This window comes from Eriocheir sinensis, chromosome 1 (assembly GCF_024679095.1).
Source record: "Eriocheir sinensis breed Jianghai 21 chromosome 1, ASM2467909v1, whole genome shotgun sequence".
Classification (NCBI taxonomy): domain Eukaryota; kingdom Metazoa; phylum Arthropoda; class Malacostraca; order Decapoda; family Varunidae; genus Eriocheir; species Eriocheir sinensis.
Window position 1 is genome coordinate 2,594,576 of NC_066509.1, and position 24,267 is coordinate 2,618,842.

At 42.7% G+C, this 24,267-nt stretch overlaps 2 protein-coding genes across 5 annotated transcripts in view; one reads left to right on the top strand and one right to left on the bottom strand.

The window, feature by feature from the left end:
- LOC127005748 (contactin-like) lies at positions 1–21,337 on the top strand. 3 transcript variants are annotated; one of them, XM_050874878.1, is made up of 26 exons: positions 1–156; positions 1,584–1,803; positions 2,070–2,302; positions 2,989–3,245; positions 3,442–3,584; positions 4,362–4,539; positions 4,957–5,157; positions 5,460–5,562; positions 6,041–6,222; positions 6,594–6,769; positions 7,191–7,302; positions 7,959–8,102; positions 8,375–8,509; positions 8,883–9,064; positions 10,126–10,167; positions 10,287–10,370; positions 11,047–11,185; positions 11,603–11,757; positions 12,560–12,691; positions 12,887–12,976; positions 13,575–13,760; positions 14,477–14,662; positions 15,204–15,372; positions 16,085–16,218; positions 16,366–16,549; positions 17,024–21,337. In XM_050874878.1, exons 2-26 carry the CDS (start codon positions 1,588–1,590, stop codon positions 17,164–17,166), a joined length of 3,906 nt encoding a protein of 1,301 aa, XP_050730835.1. In that variant the 5' UTR covers positions 1–156; positions 1,584–1,587; the 3' UTR covers positions 17,167–21,337. The 3 variants fall into 3 exon arrangements, with proteins under 3 accessions (XP_050730835.1, XP_050730999.1, XP_050730912.1); XM_050874955.1 differs by having other exon boundaries at positions 4–156; positions 1,587–1,803; XM_050875042.1 differs by lacking the exon at positions 10,126–10,167.
- Positions 20,267–24,267, bottom strand: part of LOC127005977 (uncharacterized) — an 8,553-nt gene continuing 4,552 nt past the window's right edge. For both annotated transcript variants that reach the window (XM_050875486.1, XM_050875537.1), the window contains exons 3-8: positions 23,959–24,045; positions 22,944–23,102; positions 22,645–22,837; positions 22,252–22,457; positions 21,680–21,869; positions 20,267–21,546 (exon numbers count right to left, since the gene is read on the bottom strand). In XM_050875486.1, coding sequence (XP_050731443.1) covers positions 21,461–21,546; positions 21,680–21,869; positions 22,252–22,457; positions 22,645–22,837; positions 22,944–23,102; positions 23,959–24,045 — 921 coding nt within the window. In that variant the 3' untranslated portion in view covers positions 20,267–21,460. The remainder of the gene's footprint in view (positions 21,547–21,679; positions 21,870–22,251; positions 22,458–22,644; positions 22,838–22,943; positions 23,103–23,958; positions 24,046–24,267) is intronic.

Sequence of the window (24,267 nt, forward strand, 5' to 3'; positions counted from 1 at the left end):
TCCAAGCCAGAGGGAGTGTGTTGGGACGAGTTGTTTTTAAACCCCGGGTGTGGTGTGTGACTCTCTGTTTTCCCAATAAATGGCAGCTCGGGAAGGCGTGTGTGTGTAGGCAGCGAGGAGCAGAGAGTACCCCGGGTGGCAGCAGGCTCAGGAGAGGTGAGGGATAGGCAAGAAGAGGTTGATTGGGGATGGGTGTGGGTGCCATAGGAGGAAGTGGGTTCAGGGTGGGTCCTACGTAGCGGCCGCCTGTCTCCTTGCTACCTCAGGGGTGTTAGGGTGATGGGGAGCCTGGTGATCATCCTTAAAGTAATCGTTGTCAGTGTAGCACCCATGGCCGTGTGCTGTGTTGTGGTGAGCCGTCCAGGGCGTGGCCGGCTCAGGACAGAACTTTCACCATTTTTCTTTTTTTTACAGCACAGAGCAACTCAAGGGCAACAAAAAGATTTAAGAAAAAATAAAGCCCGCTAACTGTTGTTCTCATGTAGCAATTACTGTAGAGTGGCCAAAGGAGAGGTCAATTTCGGATGAAGAGGTGTTTTGATATCCTGCTGCACACAGTCGCTTGCATCCTAACAATTAAACTAAACAAATCTAACCAAGCCTAACATCATCTCTTGACAGAGTTGCTTTGACTCCCCCATATTTTAATCTAAGCAGACCTGACAATAATTCTTATTGAAGGGGCTTCACCCCCTCAATTAGCCATTTCCATGGGAAATTAATACAAAGAAAGATGAATAGTTTGCCAAGATTTAGAAATAAAGTCAGTAATAACACAGAATGCCTGGGGGTACTGGTGGCATGGCCGCTTCATCCCCCCCCTCATTATTTTCATTCAACCAAATGAAACCTAACAACTTCCTAGAGGGGGCTTGATCCCCCATAATTTTAATCTACCCAAACAGAACCTAACCATCTCTGGACATGTGTCAATGTAGACTACACACTTAGCCAAGACTGAGAAGAAATATATAAATAATAATGGTGTGGTGGTACGTCCAGTCCTCCTGTGAAATATTGTAGAACCTGACCCGCATGATGGGCAAGTCTCCCAAAAACTCACTCCGTGAATTGGGTATCTCTTTGGCCAACTGGTTAAGGAGTGGTTTTCCCATCTCGCTGGTCACAGGTTCAATCCCCGGTGCTGTTAAAACCCTTTCCTGGTCTGAATTAATTTCTCGTGTGTTTCATGACATGCAGCAGAGTGTCAAACTCTACAGTGCAACGGGTGAAAAACTAGATAAATAGCAAAGTATGATGTGTGTTCACATGGACAGTGTTATTCATTGGAAAACAGCTGTGAAAGCTCTTAGGTGAATGTATCATAGTAATTACTTTGTTTTCTGTTAATATTAGCTATTTCCATGTGAAAAACATCATATTTTGCCCAGAAATTAAAAGTCTTTGTCTGAAATAGACCTCTCCAGTCTGCTAAATATTATATGCGAGGATTTGAAAATAAATAATGACCCAGAAGTTTGTCGGCCTGGCTATTAGAGTGTGGCAGTGGTGGCGGAGTGATAGGTGTGCTTGGTGTTAGACTATACAATGTAAAACTGAAGTAAATACTTTTCCCTTGGCAGCAGAATGGGGGTGTGGGCGTTTGTATGTGTGGCAGCTGTGGTGGCAACAGTGACTGGGGTGAATGGGCAACTACTACAAAGCAACATCTTACGGGACCCCCTGCTGGAGAGGACTGTGGAGAAGACCTGCCCCACCAACTGGTCCACCTACAAGAGCTCCTGCTACAAATTCATCCGCTCACCTGTCAAGACGAGGGAACAGGCCAGGGCACAGTGCCAGGTATGGGGTTATTGAGTGTTGATAGTTTATTTTATTGTAGAAAAGGGAATTTTTATCCGTGAAGAAAATTATGCAATTCACTGATGTTTGAATATTTAAATCTCCAACACTAACACCTTTATTAGAACTTCCACCTTGTTCATCATGATTTACTAATTACATACCTCTTTTTGAGATGGCTGGCTCTGAGTCCAATATTTCAGTCACATGAATTTGACATGATCTGAGATTTCTACCAAATAAACCTTATCTTCCCACTTCTTTAGGCTTATGGGGAGGGTTCAGATCTCGTAAGTGTGAGCAACAAGGGGGAGCATGGCTTCCTCACCCGCTACCTCCATGAGAATGACCCACTCCAACGCAAGTGGTACACGTCGGGTTTCCAGAAGACCCCCGGCTTCTGGGAGAACCAAGGGGATGGCACCTCCTTCCAGGACATGATGGAGGCACTCTTACCCGATCAGGCGTCAAGCCCTCAAACAAACTTTCTTGCATACAGGTTGGCATCATAGTGACTAAAGGTGTTCTGAGATATATTTGTAAATGTTCAAAAGCATAGTGTGAAGTGTAGGGACTGATGCAGAACTTCGTAATTGTAACTAGAGAAATACAGCAAACTAACTTATCTTTCTCAGTAGTAAAGGGTTAAGGATATATAACCTTTACACTCTTGTTGCTAACACCTGGAAATATCATCCAACTTTTAGCTTCTGTCAGCTCTTGCATCTCCCAGCACCACATCAGTCTGTCTTAGTGCAGTCTCACCACTCCCCTTAGACTTGGCTACTTTACTCCACACACAGGGGCTGAGTGATAAAGGAAAATAGGCCAGCACTCATAATCTATAGCCAGGACAGTCACGCCTCAGCCACAGTGATGTCAGAAAGGAATAATTAGGGTTCTCATGTGTCAATTATTATTATTATTATTATTATTGAGATCCATTAGCAGTTATGAAGGGAAAATATAAAATAGATCGAAACACAGTCCTCTTGATTGTTAGACATTGATGTGAAAAGTGATAGACAGTGACAGTAAAGTAAAAAGAGTAATAAGGTGGGCAAGTACGCTAAAATGATAAATATAGTAAAATAGGTAGAGTTATTGTTTAATAGTATAGTTAGCCATTACAATCATCCTAGCTGCCAAGCCTGGTGGTTAAGTCTTTTTCTTGCCCCCACACAGCTACTCACAGATTCACAAGGAGTGGGGCCTGCTGATGGGGGACGGGGAGGAGGCTCTTCTCTACATATGTGAGATCCCCCAAGCCAACATTAACAATCTGATCGACGAGTCTGTGGAGCGGAGCCACGAGTACGGCCTCATCATCCAAGACCCCAAGAAGGTGCCCCAATCCCCTGTCTTCACCCTTCAGCCCAAGGACAAAATCTTCGACCTGGCGCGGCGAGAGGTCGTAAACTACATCTCCGTCACATGTCTTGGTGAGTGCATATACAACACAGATTCAAATTAATGAACTTTTACTGTATACACTTAATATTTGCTTCAGTCTTGTACTATCTGGTCTTTCTCCATCATTCTGTTTTTCATATGAATTAAAACTCCATCTCTGTAAATAATCTCTTTACATATTACCAAGGTTTGTAGTTATGCATTGCTCTCCTCCTCACCCCACAGCCAAGGGTTACCCGGCGCCCACCTACATCTGGTATAAGGAGAGCTACGAGAACGAGGCAGTCATGGCTCGTGCTATTGACCCTCTCTCTGACCCGCGCTTCACTGTCTCCGGCGGAACGCTCATCATCAACGACCCAAAGCAGGCATGTATACTCCTCTCATCCTTCTCTTCCTATTCTCTGTCATTCCTCATTCTTGGGTTGTGTAATAGAGGCTGTGTAATTGATCTTTATTTATTCACAGTTGTTTTGTTGGGCAAGGTAAATTTTCACCTTGCAAATTCTTCCCTCCATCTATCCTCATTCTTGGGTTGTGTAATAAAAGCCACAATTCCTTATCGATATATTTATTTACAGTTGTTGAGGAAGATAAAATTTCACTTCCTGCATTCTTTTAACTCATTTTCCTTTCCTCGTTTCTCCTTTTCCCTCCTTTCTTCTTCTTGCTTGGGTTCTGTGATTGAAGCTGCAATTCCTTATCGATATATTTATTTACAGTTGTTGAGGAAGATAAAATTTCACTTCCTGCATTCTTTTAACTCATTTTCCTTTCCTCCTTTCTCCTTTTCCTTCCTTTCTTCTTCTTGGTTGGGTTGTGTAATAGAAGTTGTTTAGTTAATCATTATTTACTTAGTGTTCTTGAGGAAGGTAAAATTTCACTTCCCGGAGTCTTCTTCCTCATTTTTCCTCTTCCCTCCATCTTTTCTCTTGCTTAGATTGCACCAGAGCGACTAATCGTTTGCCAACCTCTCAGACCCGGGCGCGCACTGACCTACTATGGCAGCCTAAACACGCCATTGAATTGTGTTATAGATGCTGTAATTCTTGATCTTTACTAATTTATTGTTGGGCTAGGTTAAATTTCACTTTCCGAATTCTTCTTCTCCACCCTCCTCGTAACCATCACACACATCCCCACAGGTTGAGGATCGAGGGAAGTACCACTGCCGCGCCAGGAACGAATTTGGCTCCATCACCTCCCAGAGTATCCAGTTGTCCTTTGCCTATGTAGCCGAGTTCAATCTGAAGCGCTCGGATGAAGTGGGCAACCAGTACTGGGGCAAAGCCATCTTCTGCGACCCCCCACAGCACTTCCCGGGTGAGTGTGTGGCTTTGCTTGATTTTGTTTAGTTTGCCATCACTGTAATCCTCCCCTACATGTAATCAGAAGAGCTATGGAGGTGTAGGTAGAAGGGGGGAGACTAGCTGGAAAATTGAAGAAGTCCTGGAGATGGTGTGTGGAGGATGAGCAACAGGTAGAAGAGAGTATATGATTGTCAAGAGTAGGAGAGACTTATAGCCTATCCAACCCCTCAAGGGAAAATAAGGATGTTATATGAGAAGAAGAAGCAACTCTCTCCTACTACTGCAATTTCTTATCCCCCTTGTCATCATTATCGTCAAATTTTCCCTATAAGATAAAACACTAAACAAGTCAGTAAATGAGATTGGACCATGGCAGAATACTTCGATGGTATTTAGGAGAGGATATGTTAAGGTGGTTTTTGCTCCCCAGATGTGCGTTACTACTGGGCTCGTAACTACTTCCCGAACCTGGTGGAGGAGGACCGGCGCACGATGGTCTCACACGACGGCAACCTCTACTTCTCCTACCTGGACATGATCGACAATGGGCGCTACAGCTGCAACGTCCAGAGCACCGTCTCGGGTATTGGGAAAAATGGACCGTTCTTCAACCTGCAAGTGGGGCCTCTGCGTAAGTCTGTCGGATCAGTCTGTTGGTGTATGGATGAGGCAGGGTAGAGCAGGGCTGGACAGGGCAGAGATGACCCAGTGATTTGTCTTAAGGCTTGGACGCTTGTGTTTTAAAAAGCCCTGCACTAGATAGGGTTAAGTACATAGCTTTGTTTTTGCATATTCTTGTTTTCATATTCCAAGTTTCTGCCCCTCCCTGTTTTTTTTTGTTTTTTTTCTAGTCTGAAACACAGCTAGCCAAAAGCATTTTCCTAGATTAGAGTTTATTTTGATATACAAGACCCTCTTTGATCCCCACCACAGCCAACTACCAGCAGCTGAAGTTTGCCAACAACTTCCCCAAGGCCTTCCCCGAGGCTCCCATCAGGGGCGAGGACGTCAGGCTGGAGTGCATCGCTTTTGGATAGTGAGTCTTGGCCCATCCAAGGGGGATTTGGTCTTGGTAGTGGGGAATCTTTTTAGAGCAGGGAGTAGATAGAAATGGTAATATATTCTTAATTTTTTGACAGTTAGATCATATTGAAAGGTAAGTCACTGCATGGGTCTGTGGTTTAGGATCAGGGAGCGTCACATGTAGTACAAAACTTACTTGGTTCATTAAATGGCAAGATAATATCATAATCTTTAACAAAAATCAATGAACATATAACTTATAAAAAGGATCAGCCAATCACTACAAGAAAGCCATTTATCAAAACAGGATAATCTGTACTATAGGCTCACTAACATCAAGAAAACTCATTCACTTTACAAAATTAGAAATATCAGAAACACACGTCACCAAAACAAAAGACCAAAAGCACTGATCATCTGTTTAACCTTTGTGCGAAAATGCTCAACAATGCCAGGTGCTCATTTTTACCTCATTTCTCCCCCTTCACCAGTCCCGTTCCAGCATATAACTGGACGAGGCGCGGCGCATCGCTCCCTCGCGGTGCACAACTTCTTAGCTACAACAGGGTGCTCATCCTGCCCAATGTGGAGCCCTCGGACATGGGTGACTACATCTGCCGGGCCCACAATTCAAGGGTTGCCATCCAGAATAGTATTGCCCTCAGTATTCAAGGTAAGGCATGATGCAGTGATATATATATTCAACTAAATCCCTTGTTTGTTACTTGTATATGGAAACAACTGAGATGTAACTTGTTCTTCATATATCCTTTTCATTTTATCTAAGTTTTCCCTTGCAAGTCTAGTTTTCTGCTCACTTGGTTGTTTCTTTAAAGCCCTCATTACAACTTTGTCAATATGGCTTAATGATCTGATCCTTCAAAAATGGCTTTCACTGCTTTGACATCTGCTACATCTATTTAACCTTCTGTCTACAACTCTGTATTAGCCCCTATGTTTATCTTCTCTACCAAGGGCTGCCCACTAAACATGTCTTCAGATTTGGTGCGTGCCTCATATTTGTATTTTCCTTCCTTTCCTCAGCCAAACCAAGCTTCACCATCCGCCTGCAAGACCAGTTCATCGCCAAGGGTGCAGACCTGATGTGGGAGTGTGAAGCGTTTGGGATCCCGGACGTGGACTATGAGTGGCTCAGGAACTCGGAGCCTCTCAGGGTGGACACGCTCACCGAGGATGAGAAGATTCGCTATGAGCTGGTGGTGAGTACGAGGCCTGGCATGAGACAAGATTGGGGGATGTGGGAATTACGTATCTTCAAAAACTTTTCAACTTTCAAAATACTCTCACTAGACTCAATTTTACAGACTAGTAGGAGGGTGGAAGGAGAGGGAGCATGTTTTTATGTCATTTTTTCTTCTTTTTTCGACTTACTGTAAGATGTAAAGTACTGGAGGGAGAGAGACACATGAATCTACACAGACTCCAGTGAATGAGTTATGCAAATAGTACTATATGAGTGCAAAAAAATATGGGAGGGCTCTACAAATGTCCTGTGCTGAAAACTTGTAAGTAAAATTCATGGGAGCACTATCTATTATAATTTTCCTTTACTGAACGGGCAACTTATGACGAAGGGATATGAAGTGCACAGGTACATGTTGTGTCTACTTATGTTTGCAGGACAGCATACTAAAGATCAAGGGCGTGAAGGAGTCTGACGAGGCCACATACCAGTGCAAGGCGTCCAACCAGCTGGGAACCACATACTCCTCAGGCCAGCTCAAGGTGCTAAGTAAGTACAACACCTTGCCATGAAGTGAGGACAAAGGACGGAGGAATGTCAGGGATAGGATAGAGAAGGATTATGGAAAACTGTAGATGGGTGATAAAAATTAATATACTGAGCTGATTATATGACTTACTCTAATTATATAACATCAGTAAGTACAACACCTTGCCATGAAGTGAGGACAAAGGACGGAGGAATGTCAGGGATAGGATAGAGAAAAATTATGGAAAAGATGGAGATGGGATAAAAATTAATATACTGAGCTGATTATATGACTTACTCTAATTATATAACATCAGTAAGTACAACACCTTGCCATGAAGTGAGGACAAAGGACGGAGGAATGTCAGGGATAGGATAGAGAAGGATTATGGAAAACTGTAGATGGGTGATAAGAATTAATATACTGAGCTGATTATATGACTTACTCTAATTATATAACAGCTGGTAGAAAAGGAAAATGATAGATAAGACTGAAAATACTGAGATAAATAAATGACTTGCCCGAAATATATAGCAACTAGAATAAAGAAGAAAAAAAAAAGTGGGAGCTAACCTGATGCAATTCAACTTAAACTAACGCCAACCTAGATTTTACTCACTTTTTAACTCGCCCCAAACATCTTACCTTACTCCCCTCCCCTCCCCTCCCCATGCAGAGTTGCCGCCCACTTTCCGCAAGCAGCCCCTGGAGACAGAGATGTACGCCGCTGAGGGGAAGAACGTGACCATCGTGTGCAACCCCGAGGCCGCTCCCAAACCCAAATTCACGTGGCGGCAGAATGGACTCGTTGTCGGAAATGGTGAGTGGGGAGAGCGGGACGGTAACGGTGAAATGAAGGGAAAGGGAGTATTTAAAATGTGAATGGATGGGTGGGAAATGAATAATAAGGAAAGTGTTTACGGAGAAAGTGGATAGGATGGGAAGTTGAGGTCCATTGTGGAGTTGAATAAGTGTATAAGAGGATTTGGTGTGGACTCATGCTGGACTTTTGGGTGTTAGTTGTGAAGGCATTGTACCTATTTATTTATTTATTTACTTTATATCTACCAAGTCTGTTTGTTGTCCCTGCAGGCGGAAGAAGAAAAATCCTACGCAACGGCAACCTGGTCATTGATCCTGTCTCCCGGGAGGACCGAGGGAACTACTCCTGCATGGCCGAGAATGTTTACGGCTCAGACATCAGTTATGGCTGGCTGGAAGTCCTCCGTGAGTTGTTGAATAGGAATTGTTGTTGCTATGTATTTAGTTCATCACTTGTTCTTATTTTCAGTATGTATGGCTATCTCTGGAGTGCATCAACCCTTAGGCAGTGACAGTATTTGAAGAGTATCTCCCCCAAAATGAATGGTCTATATATAGTCACTGCCGACCTTAGGACCGTAGCATAAATATAGTTACGGCGCACAAGAGGTGTTTTAACTATCGTCTATATATAGATTCTACCACAATCTGAAAGTGTTGTTATATTTCTGCCATTCAAAACTGACTGACTGAATTTTGGAACATCTATATAAAGTTTCACCGCCATCTAAGAGTTAAAGGCAACACAACAGTACCCAGACCTCTCCCTCCCACACAGGCAAGCCAGAGTTCTACCGCAGTCCTCCTGAGGAAGTGATATCATCCAAGGGCGACAACATCACCCTGGAGTGCGAGGCGTACACAGACCCCCTGTTGGACAAGGCTTACATCTGGCGACACAACGGCCTCAGGATTGATGTTGACGACACCGAGTTCCTACGTAACTTGGCCTATATGCAGGTGTGTTTGTTTGTGTATTTACCTAGTTGTATTTACCTAGGTGTAATTTTACAGGGCCTGGGCTTACACTCGTGTGGTCCCGTCTCCGTATCTATAATTATCCAACTTTTCCTTGAAGCTCTGCACACTTCGCCGATACTATTTCTTCACTTAGTCTGTTCCAAACCTCTATATTTCTTTGTGGGAAGCTATATTTCTTTATGTCTCTTGAGCATCTTCCCTTCCTCAACTTTTTACTATGTCCTCTAGTATTCCTGCTGGAAGGTTCCTCGCTTAGTAGCAATTTCTCGTTATCTACTTCTTCCATTTTACTCAATAGCCTATGTATTTGTATTAGGTCTCCTCTTTCTCTTCTTTGTTCTAGTGTTGGTAAGTCCATTTCCTTTAGTCTCTCTTCATATGTCAGTCCCTCCAGTTCTGGAACCATTTTTGTTGCCATCCTCTGTATTCTTTCTAGTTTTTTTATGTGTTTCTTCATATGTGGAGACCTCACTGTTTCTGCGTATTCTAGTTTAGGTCTGATCATAGTAGTTATTAATTTTTTCATAATTTCTTTGTCCATGCAGTGGAATGCTATACCTATATTTCTCACCATGTTATATGTATCACCGAAGATCCGATTTATATGACATTCTGGTTGCATATAATCTTGCATTATTACTCCCAGGTCTCTCTCTTCATTTACTTTCTTTGATATTTCATCATCTCTCATTTTATATGTCCATTTTGGTCTTTCTACACTTTTTCCCATTTCCTTAACATGACATTTCTTCACGTTGAATTTCATCTCCCATGTGTATGTGTGTGTGTGTGTGTTTGTGTGTGTTTTACTGAAATATCTTAGTTTTTACATGCTTCATATGCAGTGCTTGTTAATCCTTCTCATATTTCAGTTTCAGTTTGTTGTTTTATGTTCCTAATCCTCTTTCATTTTAGTAATTTTTTTTTGCCACCTTAAGTGCTTGATTCTTAGCTTATTATAACTGAATTCAGTGTGTGTTGTGTCCTTCCGTTTGTGTTTCGGCCATGTTCATTTGCTTTGCTTTGTTTTCTTGCAACAGGGCTATGACTACGAGTACCAGAGACGCAGATACAACCTCTACGTGAGTATACTGAAGCAGCTGCTGCGTGGTCTTGCATCCCGTAACAATGTTTTCTGACTCATAATGCAACATAGTACTGAAATTGGCGTGTGTGATCTAATGCGTCCTTCCCTTTGCAGGACAACCCCTATGAGTCCTCGCTCTACCTGAAACGCAAGGAGCAGGAGGTGTACATTGCCAAGAGGTATCCACCGTACAAAAAGGTACAAATCCACACTATTGAAATTTGTCTTACTCTCTCAGGATATTGTCACATAGTAATTTTATGCTAATTTCTTACATGTGTTCAGGAATTGTTTTGATACTCGAAACCAAAGAATACTGATTGAGGATGAATCTTTTTGACATCAACCTACCAGTCTTATATATTAGGGTTTCAAGGTGGCAAGATAGGGTGTCCAGTGCAGATGTAGCAAACAGATGTGGAGTAGAGGACCTGGAAACAGTGTTCAGAAGGGAAAGACTCCAATGGTTTGAACATATAAAGAGAGCAGGGGAGGATACAGTGCTGGGAGTTGTGGAGAGATTAGAGGTAGAAGGAAGAAGACCAGTTGGTAGACCTAGGAAAACGTGGAGAAGGTGTATACAGGAGGACTTGGCCTTGATGGGATTGGATGAACATCAGGCAGAAGACAGAGTAGAATGGAGGAGAGCCATAAAGCGTCCAACCGCTCAGGAAGAGTGAAAACGGACGGTAAACGAAATGATGATGATGATCTTGTTGGGTAAAGAATCTTGTCATTCCTCTGCTGCCTGTACTTGTCTGTCTCTGATTCCTCGTGTCTTTGGAATGTAAGGTTGCAGCTCAGTCCTCTCAAATGTCTATCTACCTGTCATCATTCACCACTGACTTTTAACACGTGGTCTTCCTCCGCCCAGGGGTACCGCTCCGGCCATCTGAGGATCTCGGACCTCAAGCTGGAGGACGCTGGTGTCTATGAGTGTGTGGCCGTGACTCCTGTTGCCAAAATCTCCATCTCCACCACCCTCATCATCCATGGCCCACCAGGACCTCCAGGTATGGCCACAGGATGACATTGCCTTTACATATGTTTATAGCCAGGGAGAGACATCAAGCAGACATATAGCAGACCCTCAGTTTTGTGGATTTTCAGGCTAAAATATCTGAATAGAAATTCCAGGAAGTCCTTTTCCTTTTAATACAACATAATCAAGAGAGATATTACTTGTGTTTTCGTTACATGTTACAGTAGACAAAATCTGTATGAAAAAACACAATTCAGAGGAAACATGAACCCAATGACTCACTGAAATTTTACCATTACTTCATTCCATATCCTGGCTACAGGTTATGGGGTAATAGATGGTTATGATTATGATGTTGCTGCAAGCTTAAAAGGGAGAGAAATTAATGGAGAAAGGATAAAAAAGTGAAGTGTCAGACGATGAATAAAACGCCTCCCTCTGCCTTCAGGTGGCGTCGCAGCGGTTGGCCTGACCAGCACGAGGGGACGCATTCAGTGGACCAACGGGGCGAGCAACGGCAAGCCCATCGAGTCCTACAACATCCAGACCCGCACACAATGGACCCGCGAGTGGGGAACCATTGCCAAGAATATTCAGGCCACGGTGAGTTGAATATCAGAGTGTGAAAAGGAGAGAACTGAAAGGTTGAGTTTATCATCCCACGGTACATTATGCTCTGTGCTCTCATCATCATCATCATCATCATCATCGTTTAACGTCCATTTATTCCCTATGGTGGGGTTGGACGGGATATGAGCTTCCTCCACTGTTGCCGGTCCATAGCCATTTCTTCAGCTGTAGGTATTTTCTTTTCAACAACTCATGAACTGCAGCAAATTCCACAGCCTCTCAACATCTAAACAACAACAACAGCCTCTCTATGAATAGCATGCATGAATTGTAGGTATCTTCTATAACGCAACTCATGGACAGAAGCAAACATACTCGTTAAACTTAATTACTGCAGCCTCTCAACAGATTATCTTGAATCATCCCACGATACATTATGCTCTGTGAATAGTGTGTGTGTCAGCTGTAGGTATCTTATAGTACACAACTCATGGACAGAAGGAAATATACTCTTTAAACTTCCTTTTTGCAACCTCTTAACATCTCAACAACAACCTCTCTGCGAATAGCGTATGTCAACCACTGTATCTTCTTTTACACAACTAACAGACAGAAGCAAATTTTTTACAGCTAGGGAGGCAGCTCAAGGGGAAAAAAACAAAAACAGGAACAAAATGGCCCACTAGACACTGCCCCAAACAAAGGAAACTGAATGAGGAACAAGAAGGGAGCTCAATTTTGGGCGTACTTATAAAGCTTCATTTCCACAGCCTCTCGACATTTTACCTTGACCATCCCTCGTCGCCAAAACACCTGACCACCTTCCCTTCCACAGCTCATTGACAGCAACAACGGACGCATGGAATATGAGCTTGGTGATGTCCTCTCGCCGTGGGCCGCTCATGAGTTCAGGGTGCAAGGTGTCAACATCCTAGGAGAGGGGCAGTACTCCAAGGCCTCACCTCAGGTATATATATATGTGTGTGTGTGTGTGTGTGTGTGTGTGAAAATTCTTAAAATACAAATCAACATAAGTGTGTAGCAGAGCATTGTATTTTATTTATTTATATTACTGTATTATTTATCTTTGTGTATGTGTGTTAAGCATAAGAAACTACCATGATTGTAAACATAAACCTTGATTGTAAATGTTTTGTTCCAGGCCAACACGAGGCCAGACCGCCCCTTCACCACCCCGCGTAACCTTGGCGGCGGTGGAGGCAAGACTGGGGACCTTACCATCACGTGGGAGGTAAGGGCGACACACACACACACACACACACACACACACAGCTTCTAGGGGACCCAAACCCGACCCATGCAGAATTAACTCCCCTTGTTTCTTTCCCTTCACACATCACAGTCAATTTTTCTCTCATTCCTAGTGTCTCTTCATCATATTATTTTGTTTTTCCTTTCCCTGTGTTTCATTCTGTGTCCTTATTAGAAAGTTGTTATTCGACCTTCTTGCTACACAGCTAATCTTCGTGTGGTGCAGTGTTAGTACTTGAATGGGGTTTCAGTGGCATGGAATTACAACATATGCAAGTCTCTCTGTCACGAATTTCCGACGTGGTATATTGAGAGGCTATTGTACACATAACTAACTTAGCTTAAACCCCATCCATCCTTCAATCACTGGAGTTATAACACACACAAGTCTTTCTGTCACATACTATCCCCCAAGCATAGGAAGAACCCATACATATAACTAACTTCATATGCCATCAATCCTACAGTCATTGGAATTACAACATATACGATCCTTTCTGTTACATATCCCCCATGCAGTATACTGAGAGCCCATTGTATATGTAACTAACTGACCCCAAACCCCTTCCACCGTGCAGCCGCTGTCCGGGGAGCACCAGAATGCCCCAGGGGTGTACTACAAGCTGTTCTGGCGCCGCACAGTCATCGACCCGGAGACGGAGTTCCAGAAGGTGGTGCTGAGGGACCGCGGGAACATCGGCATGCACGTGGTGGAAGTTAGCCGCACCAAGTACTTCTACACGCAGTACGAAGTGAAGATCCAGGTGTGTGGTTAAGGTTGTCAGGGTGTTAGGTTTGTCTAGGGAGAGTGGGAAGGGTTGAAGTAAAGGCGAGGGTGGATTTGAAGCTTGTCAGACTAGTATGCTTGCACGGATGATCAGGACACATGTCTTCATTGTTTTTATAAGGGTTGTGTGAGTGTTCAAAAGAGGCATGGAGACTCCTTTGACACTCCTTTGATCTCTATTCAGGAGCAGTAAGTAGCGGGCTTTTTTTTAATATTTTTCTTTACGCCCTTGAACTGTCTCCTTAGCTGTAAAAAAAAAATAGGTGTGTGTGTGGGGAGGGGGGGGGATGAATAGAACAGGCAGAACATTCATTCATTCATTCATTCATTCATCTTTGACGCCTGCTCCTAGGAGCTTCCACCAGGGGATGGTCGCGGCAAAAGAGTTTCCATCTCTCTCTATCCAGACACTCCCTCCTTGCCTGCTCAAAGTTTCTCAAGGATCTTTCACCCCCTCTCCCTGACATACTCCTGCACCCTATCTCTCCATTTCACTGTAGGTCATCCTCTAACATTCCCTCCCTCTATCTCACTCACCTACACCCTCCTGGTCATCTTACTCTCCTCCATTTGCTCCATGTGGCCAAACCAATTTAAAGTCTGTGATGTCTGTGAAAAAATGCAGAGAATGGCTATCAAAATAAACTAGAGACGAGTGGAAATGAATACAGCCTTTGTTCCCCTCTACTGCAGGCATGGAACAGCCAGGGTCCCGGCCCCATCAGCGAGCCGGTGGAGGTCTTCACAGCAGAGGACATGCCACAGGTCCAGCCCACAGAGGTGTCTGCCTTTGCCCACAACGCCACTTCCCTCAACGTCACATGGCAGCCCATTGAGCCAAGCAGGGAGAACATCCGTGGAAAACTTATTGGCTACCGGGTAAGTGGACGGGGAAACGTGAGAGTGGGGGGAGAAGAGCAACATATGAGGTGTGAAGGAAGGAATGGTTGTAGAAAAGATTAATTTTGTTGGTATACAGCAGGGCTACTCAATTGTACTTGTCTAACTGGACCTTTGCTCATAATGGTTGAGTAGCCCTGGTATACAGGGAACCCTTAACCCATCCGCTGCAATTGGGATGGATTTGGCTTTCACTGGTAGGCTGGTAACACATACTCCCAGGTCTCTCTCTGCCTATGTGGTGGATAGTGGAGCATTTTACACTTTACTTCAGTGAGTTGTAGCAGCCACTTTTTGTTCCATTCCTGTAGCTTGGTGATGTCTTCTTTTAGGAAACCCGCAGTCAAGGTGTTAAGAAGTGAGTAAATAAATGAGAAAAATACATGCATGAGAGTGAGAGTCTATATTCATTCTCAAATTAATAAAAAATGTAGTAGGCCCTCTCCATTCTTTAAAGGAAGGGGTGGAGAAACACTGTGTATAAATCGTTACATCACCCCAACCACTAACACGTCCACAGATCAAGTACTGGCGTCGGGAGGACAACGAGACGGACCACATCATCAAGCTGCAGCGCGGTATAGAGCCTCACGGACTCATCGTCGGCCTGGTGCCCAACACCTTCTACTGGGTGCGTGTCATGGCTTACAACCAGGCTGGCTCCGGACCTGAGAGTGAGCGGTTCTTGGGTGAGTAGATGAGCTGTGGAGTGTTGTCTTGGGGAAGGGGTAGGTAATGCCCTCACTAGTCTTCTTCTTTTTCTTATTCTCCTTTTTCTGGTTCTTGTTCTTCTTCTTTTTGTTAGTAGTTGTTGTAGTAGTAGTAGTAGTGAGCTCCATGAAAGGACATCATAGACCCAAACACAGTCCCTTCAGTGACCAGAAATAGCTGTGAAAAATAAACAGAGACAGTGAGAGGAGAAGACTAAAAAAAAGGGGAAGGGGGCAAAAACAATACCTAATGAGTTAACAGGTGGAGGTTAACTTTTGCTTTCAACTTAACAATGAAAAAACTGTGAATATAATAGAAGGTTCATTTAGAGGATGGATGGGTGAAGAGCTTATGAAGAGAACTGAAGAGTGTTGGAATAGTGGAACAGGTAGAATGATTGGTTATGTCAGTAAAGGGATGATGAATAATGGGATGAATAAAAGAAGGATCCATCATTAGTGTGTGTTAGTGACTGCTGAGGAAACTGCAGAGGTAGTTGAAGGAATGACTCACAGCACTGCAACACTTCATTTTCTCCATTATAAGTCTGCAATCTGTCAAGTAACGAATCTTATCTTTCTCAGTACTAGGGCCAGAAAAGCTTTGAAAGTACTAGATGGATGGGTGAAGAGCTTACTAGAGGATGAGGGAGAGCTTCTTGTTAATTTCTGTATCTCACCTCCCTTCCAGAACGCACTTGGCGCCACCCACCCCTCATGCCGCCCAATGCTGTCCGGGTGTACCCCATCGATCCCAGCACCATCAGGGTTACCTGGCGAGGTGTTACGCCCACCCCTATGGAAGAACCGCTCATTGGGTACAAGGTATGTGTAACTCATGCATGTACCCTCACGACACATTGCTAAGTGGTTGAAGCTGGAGTGAGATTTAGTGTGAAAATGATTTAGTACAAGTCGTTTTGGTAATTTGTGTTTGATTAATGACGTACCTACTTTTTCCTCTGGTCGCAGGTCAAGGTTTGGGAGGCTGACCAAGACTTCACAACGGCCAATGACAGCCTCGTCTTCATCGGCTCCCCCCTGGAGACCTACATTACTGATCTGGCGCCGGGCAAGTCCTACATGCTCCGTGTGTTGGCGTACTCCCGAGGCGGTGATGGCAAGAAGTCCTCGCCCCCCTGGAGGTTCCAAATGGGTATGTGCTGTTTCTTCATCCTTTGGGCTGATGCATAAATCTCTGATGTAACCTCTAGCAAGGAAGCTGTTGCCATGTTCCTTGTATGTGGTTTATTCATTTCATAATTGCATAAAAGTCTATACCTAATAAAAGACCAAAAGTTAGTGAAACATATCTTACACTGACAGTAATACAAAATTAACCAGCAGATGTATTCTTCTTAGTGTTTTTACTATTCTGGTGGCAAAATATATGTACTATTGTGCACATCTAAGTAAGAACAAATTATTCATGTAAATTTATCATGGATTGTATCTGCTATTTTGAATTTGCATGAAAACATAACATCTGCTCCACCACTTCCACGGGTAAACTACTCAGCTAAGTGGCTTTAATTGCCTTCACTAAGTCATATAGCAAGGAGCAAGTGTCACCCCCCAGCCCTGCACCCTTGCCTGGCCCTGACCAACCCTTCCACTCCCATACTTACAGGAGACACAGATCTGCTAAGAGGGACAGCCACCCAGGTCGCCGCCCCAGAAGTGCTGCTCAACTCAAGTCTCCTGGTGGCCTTCTTCGTGGCCTTCCTCACCCCACTCCTGCGCTCCCGCCTCTTCCATCACCACCACCACTGACTGCCATCTCCACAATGATACCTTGGTTATGGTAAAAACACATCGCATCATTGTGTTTTCTTATTGTTCAATGTCTGTTATAACCTGCATTGTTAATCTATTTTAGGTCTGGATTTCATGTTAAGTTTAACCCGGTAGCAGCGACAGGCCAAATTTGTGCCATGATACAAACCCCCCAAAATAGATGATGCAAAAACTGATCACAAATGCTTTGATATGTATTATGAAATGGTTTGTGTGAGTGATAATTTTTACTCATTTTTCATGCTTAGAGGGACCATTAAGAAACATGATCCCCGCTGCTACCGGGTTAAAAGTAATGATCATCACACATTCCTTCTGCCAATGAGTTAAGATTGAGAGGGCCTAAGCAAAGGTGTAAATTTCCCACATATCTGAAGAATGAGCCAAGTCATTTCAGAAACTGTTGTTGTTTGAAGACTGTCCATCAGGTCTGACTCACCAAGATTGTTGTGATGCCTCCTTCAGGTTTTCTTTAAAGGTTGTGCTCAAGGAAGTTTCCCTTTTGAAACATTCCCAAGTGAACAATGCTGCCAGGGAGTGTGTGAAGTAACCTCTTTAGGGAAGAAATGAAGTAAAGGATTCTTCCAGTTAGTAAAAATAGGCTAGACATACAGGCAGCATATGTGCAAGTGTGTGTGTGTGTGTGTTGTGTGTGTGTGTGTGTGTGTGTGTGTGTGTGTGTGTGTGTGTTTGCTGCAGCACAGAAGGTTTCTTAGGTACAAATACAACATGCTCCCTCTTCAACCACCAAGAATCCGATCCATAACGATTTGTCCACTAGCGATAAGTTGTGTGAGTCGGTGCTGGGGCTCTGTAACCCTGTAGCTCTTTAAGCCCCAGGCATTTGCTGTGAAGAAAGACTCATACAAGATATCAGAGTTTTGCAGGGTGGTTATGTAGGACTGATCAGTAAGAGGGAAATGGCATGTTAGATATATAAACATTTTGTAGGAATTACAAACTCCATTGTATGAACACATGGTTATTGTGGTTGGAATATAATTTTTGGGCACAGAGGAAGGAGGGGACAATATCATGAATCTCAAAGAGGGAAGAATCTCTAAATTACTAAGGGAATGAGTAATCTTTAAGTCTCAATGGAATCGGAGCACCTTTTAATTCATATGCAATAATCCATCAGGGATAGTTATGTATAAAGAGATTTCCCCCCTAACCAGATAAAAGGGAGTGGCATCCTGTGTTACTGCCCCTTTCCACCTTTGTGATATAGAAGTAATAGCATGTCTGCTCACAACATAATCTCAGAAAGCATTATTTTTGCATTATGTGCATGAATGCCTTCACAAACTGTTTCATCTTCCAGTTATAAACTTCTCAAGTTTGATTTTCGATAAAATGCTAAAAGACTCTGAAGGAATATACATCTGGTATTCAAAATACACAAACAATGCACTTGCACAATTTTTTGGTGCATATAATGAAGTCAAGATCAAATATGAAATGTCAAGTCAAATGGCATTTCTCCATCAGACAGCTGGGCTCTCCTCAACCTGTAAGATGCAATACATCCCCATTGGGACATATCTGAGTGTGTGAGGTGCACCCCCACAGGGCCCCAGTCTTAGCCCAAAGTGACCCTTGTCATGATTTCTTGAGCCAGTCACCCAACAGTCATAATGGAGAGTGGATGTACTGAGCTGTCTGTCACGTGAGAATTACACCTCCAACCCATCTCCCTCTGGCAGTATAAGGACAGGGCCAGGTCTTGTGGGGTATCAGAGGTGCTCAATTACTAAAATGCATAGTAGCAGAAAAATTAAGAAACACAGAAGCAAGCAGCGGATTTATCTTTCTTCATTTTACATCTTGGGAAGCCACGTAACCATAACTATCAAGGGGAAGAAATAACGGCTATGTCCGTCCCCGCGGCCACACTGACTCCCCAGCACTAGAGAACAGCAGGAAGGGGCTAAAACAAAGCCACCCGACCACAGCCACACAACCACAACCAAAATCACAACGAACCCCAACAAAAACCTTCCCACTGGTGGATATTTTTCTTTTATTGCGCGGGCCGTACCACTTGTCTACTGACCTCCATCCCCCCCACACACGAACATTCCAGAAATCAGTATTGTATTTTTAAAATTTGATAACCACATGTTATTATTATCACAAAGTCCATGTTATGGAAATATATTTTTATTTGTGATGTATAGTCTCTGGCACTTCTCTCACTCTGTTAGAAAAAAAGGTTTCTCTTGCTTCCAGGTTTAGTTGTATGTTTGTTTTATTGAACGCTAAAGCAGCAGCAGCTACAGTTCAATATTCAGTAGCTTAGTTTTTAATGTTACATGTGACGATTTTTTTTTATGCATTATAGTATGTATATAAGTGTTTTCATGATTTGTACTTGAATGACCCAGCTGTGTGTACATCTCATTATATGAAGTTAGTATACACATTTTAGTTAGGTCAGAGTGCTCCTTCCACACTCATAGAAATCCACAGCTGCAGCATAGTATTGTCATTGTAATCAACTGCAAGTCTGAAATAGCCCGCATCTACCTTAGCTTGCAGTTATGAGGATTGATGTAAGGAGCTGTCTTCAGCACATTCCCGCAACACAGTGTGGTGTTCAGTATTCAGGGAAGGGGAAAGGCAGGGGAGACAAGCACAATACCTTGCAGCCAATGATTTGGCCAAATCCTGTTTCCACTTGAAAATACTTCCACCAGTAAAGTATTTGATGATTGGTGACATACTACTGATGCATTCCTTCCATTCCAGACTTATAGTTTTCTTAAAGGTTTATTTATAATATTATGGTTTTATTGTAATTTTAAGTTTTTATCAATAATCCAAAAATCTACCAAGTATCTATCTTTGTGTAGTGACTTTTGGATCCTGGCGTTTCAGTGCCCAAACAAATAACAACGACAGTAGCTCCACCAAAGTAATCTCGTATTAGTTGTCTACATACATAGTTTGTTTAATAATGTTAACTTAGTCCTGAGTAGCAATATATTCAATATTACTTGTAATTATGCTTGAGTTATGCATCTTGCTGTGCCTTTTGCTGTTAAATGTGTAGATGCCAAGTTCAAACTCAGAGTAATCAAAAAATTTATTTTCATGGTGTGACAACAACTCTGTTTATAATAGCCGTGTAAAATATTTAGGAAATCACATGAAAATTTGGCAAACTGACTTTGCAAAAATAATTTGATAAATTAACATTTCCCTAACATTCATCATATATCCATATAAAACTTGCACAACTCTGTAAATATAATCTTATAAAAAATGCTTAAAAATTAGATGAGCCTGTTCATGTGGGAATGTACGCCAAGGCCACAAAAATTAGGTTGCAGCACTTTTTTTTAATAGAGGTACACAGTTGCCTGATGCCTGCCCTGAGCAGCTCCTCTGAGTGATACACATGTAGCTGCCAAGGCTGTAAGGTCATAGTAATGAATATGAAACTGGCAAAATTAAGTGATATAATTATAATTAGCAGTAACAGTAATTAAAAGTTATGTAAAAATTAAATTGTAAATGAATGATAATGGCACATAATTAACAACTACAAATACCAAAATTATACTGGCAAAGGCAAATGATAGAGTGTAGTTAGCAGAGCAACAAACATGAAAATTATATTGATGTATGAAGTGAAGGCAAAAGTGTTACAGTAAGTAGTCTATGAAAATACACTACAAGATCAAAATTCATGCAAGAAAAAGAAAAAAGTGAATAGTTTGTGGACTGTATGCAGAGAAACCATGTGAAAGAAAAAATGGCTGCATGTATATATATTAAAATATTTATTCTGTGCATACAAAACTTCAGGTCCTCTAAGAATATGCTGCCCATGCCAATTTGGTCATGACTTTTGTACTGGTATATATCTTGTGTTTCAAAGAGATCCGTCCATATCTAGTTATCTTTTAAGTGGTTTGAGTATGCAATATTTTTTCATGAATATGATGCTTGCATATCTTATGTTTCAAAGTGATCCGTCCATATCCAGTTATCTTAGATGTGTTAAGTACACAAATAATACTTTTCACTTGTATGATACTTCCATATCTGTGTAGGGTTAAATTTTTCACAATATTGGATACAATTTTCTTTATAACATTTTCATATTAACTTGGAATCTCAATAAAAACATGCCAATAAGTGTTATGTATTGATTTTACAACATCATCTACCTTTACCTTTCCTTAACAAAGAAGGAAATTTTATTAGTGCAGTTAAAATACAAAATTTTAACATTTGGTGATAAATATGTTTAGTATGAGCGTCAACAAGTTGCCACCACCCGACGTGCAATCCATCGACACGGGAACTCGGTCTTAGCCGGCACAGCTGAGATCTCCACTGACGTCCCTGGAACAGAAAATTCACTACATTGATGTGGAAACAGGTGGCATCATGTGTGTGTAATAAATATACAGGAAATGACTTACATAAGATTAACTTTAACAGGCACATCAAAGGTTGTGTAAGGCAATGACCTAACCTTCAGAGTAAGACTCCTGTAGGTCAAAGTTCCTGAGGGAGACAGAGTCAAGGAAGGCGCTGCGTCGGTGGAAGAAGACAGTCTCCCAGGTGTTGCAGCGCACCATCCAAAGGGCCAGACCACACTCCTCATTGAACAGCTTGAGCACGTTGCCAGGACCTTCCCGCGGGGTGTTGCTCACCTCAAATGCCTGTGGACACCACATCATTGATATGCACGTGGCACAGTGTGTGGGATACCATACTCGCCCCAATCTGAGTAACTGTGTTCCTTTTATAACTATACAAACTAAGGTCAGTTATTGATTTATCTTATTTCATTGCTCCTTTCCTTTCCCACTGTGTCTTGCCATACTCCAAAACAAACAGCAACCTTTATCTCATTAAGGTACTCAAAAAAATTGTTAACAAATTTCTCTCAAGTAATTATGATGAATTGGTGAATGGAGTTGCTAATAATTTTGTAAAGATTTGGGAATTATGATCTTTCATTTTTAAGACATTTTTTTCAATATTGTTTTTTCCTTATTGTCATCGTGAACACAGTGCTGGAGTACAATCTAGATGAGTTACCTTGTATCCCTGCTTCTCAGAATAGCCGGGTGGGAATACCATGCCAAGTGGGAGTCCAAGGGTCGGGAACTCATCCAGGCCGGTGTGGGTTGGCCCTGTACTTAACTCTGAAGTGATGTTTCCCACATCATCTAAGGAGCCACAATCATTCATGCCTCCACCAACCCCTGTGTAGCCCACCATTCCACTAGGACAAGCATTCCCAACTGAAACATAAGGAAATAATTTTTGAAATCAACATTTTATCGACTTTTTAAACACCCAAACTCTAACAGTCATGCACTTTTAGCAGCGGTGACTAAGCTCAAAATTTAGTGCACCACTGAATGACTTTATGCAGGCCCATAAAACTAAGTAAAACTCTCACACCAACACCCCTGTCCTGCCACTCACCTATGGGCTTCTTGCCTTTCCACACCATTGTGGCAAACCAGTTACAGTTATAATTTTCCTCATTTGGCTCACACATCTCAGCATCAAACTGCAAAGGGTCATTCTCAGTCAGCATCTCTCGGAGGCTGCGTTTGCCTGCAAGCCTCTTGCCAAAGAGGAAGAACTTGGACCGCATGAAGAACACACGCTGCTCCTGAGTTGGGAGGGAATAATAGTGCAGTACAAGTATTAGGGAAAATATTGATACAAAACTATTAAACAGACAAAATATCGGCAAAAATCAAAAGCAAGAAATGCACCTCATCGTAAAAATCGAAGACAATGACTCCTTTTCCGTGATCAACCTCTGAGATGTATCCATTCTGGCTGATGACTCTGGGGTTGGGCTGCACACTTGCCTCACTCACTGCTTCCTTGCATGCCCGGGCTGCATACCACTGGCAGTTGTCACTTGACTCCTGTGTGGGGGCCAACAGTTATTTAGGGTCCACCACAAACTTTGCTGGTGGAGGCACATAAGTAGCACACACACACAAAAATAAGGCGGGTGTATATGGCACAGCTGCGTGTGGCTGTGGCAGAAATCCAGTTTGCATTATAGCCAACATTCGTGAGGCAACCACATCATTCAAATACTAGGCCTCCTGGTTTACAGTCAACTAGAAGTATGTGATGCTTTCATGGCTGCTATTATACCTTGACTTGTAATAGTGGAAGACATGCATTATGAAAAAAAATAATAAATTGTGGCTCTGAGGACATCACTAATACTGATACCAGACAAGAGAAAACATCAGCAAGCTTAGGGTATAACGCAGTACACAAACATGCCCAGTTATTATGTGGCATAAAGACGCATTCCAAACCAATTCTACCCACAGACAGTATTCAAATATCATACTGGTACAGGATCATCTCAAGTAAGAAACCACAACCAAGGAAAGAAAGTTGGAAAGTTTCATTTAGTCGGCGCAACATCTGTAGTCATATGCCAGAGAGAGACAGAAGGGGAAGGAATTATAGGAGAAGGGAACAGATCCCAGGAGACGGGACACAACCCCCGATTAATACCTGGTACCCATTCACTGCTGGGTGGACAGGGGCGTAGGGTATTGGAAAAGCCGCCCAAATTTTTGCACTCCGCCTGGGAATCGAACCCAGGCTCTCTCAGTTGTGAGCCGAGTGTGCTAACCACTGCACCACGAAGCCCCCACCACAACCTAGGAATGATGAGAGGAGGGACAGTAGAAATTATTGCACAGAACACTTGCCCCTAGTTCTTTTGACACTCGTTGCCACTCAAGCCCCATGTACCTTGTCATACACATGGCAATCAAAGTGCAGCACATCTCCTATGCTGAGCTTCCCTGCAAAGCTGTCTGACTTGTCCAGCACCTTGCCCTGGAAAAGGTTAAAAGAAAGGTCAGAAAATTACATCACTTACAAGTTGGCATTTTATCTCCTATTTTTCTCTTTGTTGTTTCTTTCATATTATTATTATTCTTCCTACATCCATAACTATATAAAACACTAGCAGTTTAAGTAAGGTGGGCTTGGCGTTGTGAGGTGGGCAAGGCAACGCGCCCCCCAGCGTATGTCCCGGATGATTGACTGATTGTGTTT

What these genes read in the sequence shown, in the direction of transcription:
- LOC127005748 (XM_050874878.1), top strand. Translation starts at nt 1,588, where the DNA reads ATGGGGGTGTGGGCGTTTGTATGTGTGGCAGCTGTGGTGGCAACAGTG. An exon ending in CCCCCCACAGCACTTCCCGG is followed by an intron (nt 4,540 to 4,956) that starts GTGAGTGTGTGG and finishes TTTGCTCCCCAG; the next exon opens with ATGTGCGTTACTACTGGGCT. An exon ending in AACCGCTCATTGGGTACAAG is followed by an intron (nt 16,219 to 16,365) that starts GTATGTGTAACT and finishes CTCTGGTCGCAG; the next exon opens with GTCAAGGTTTGGGAGGCTGA.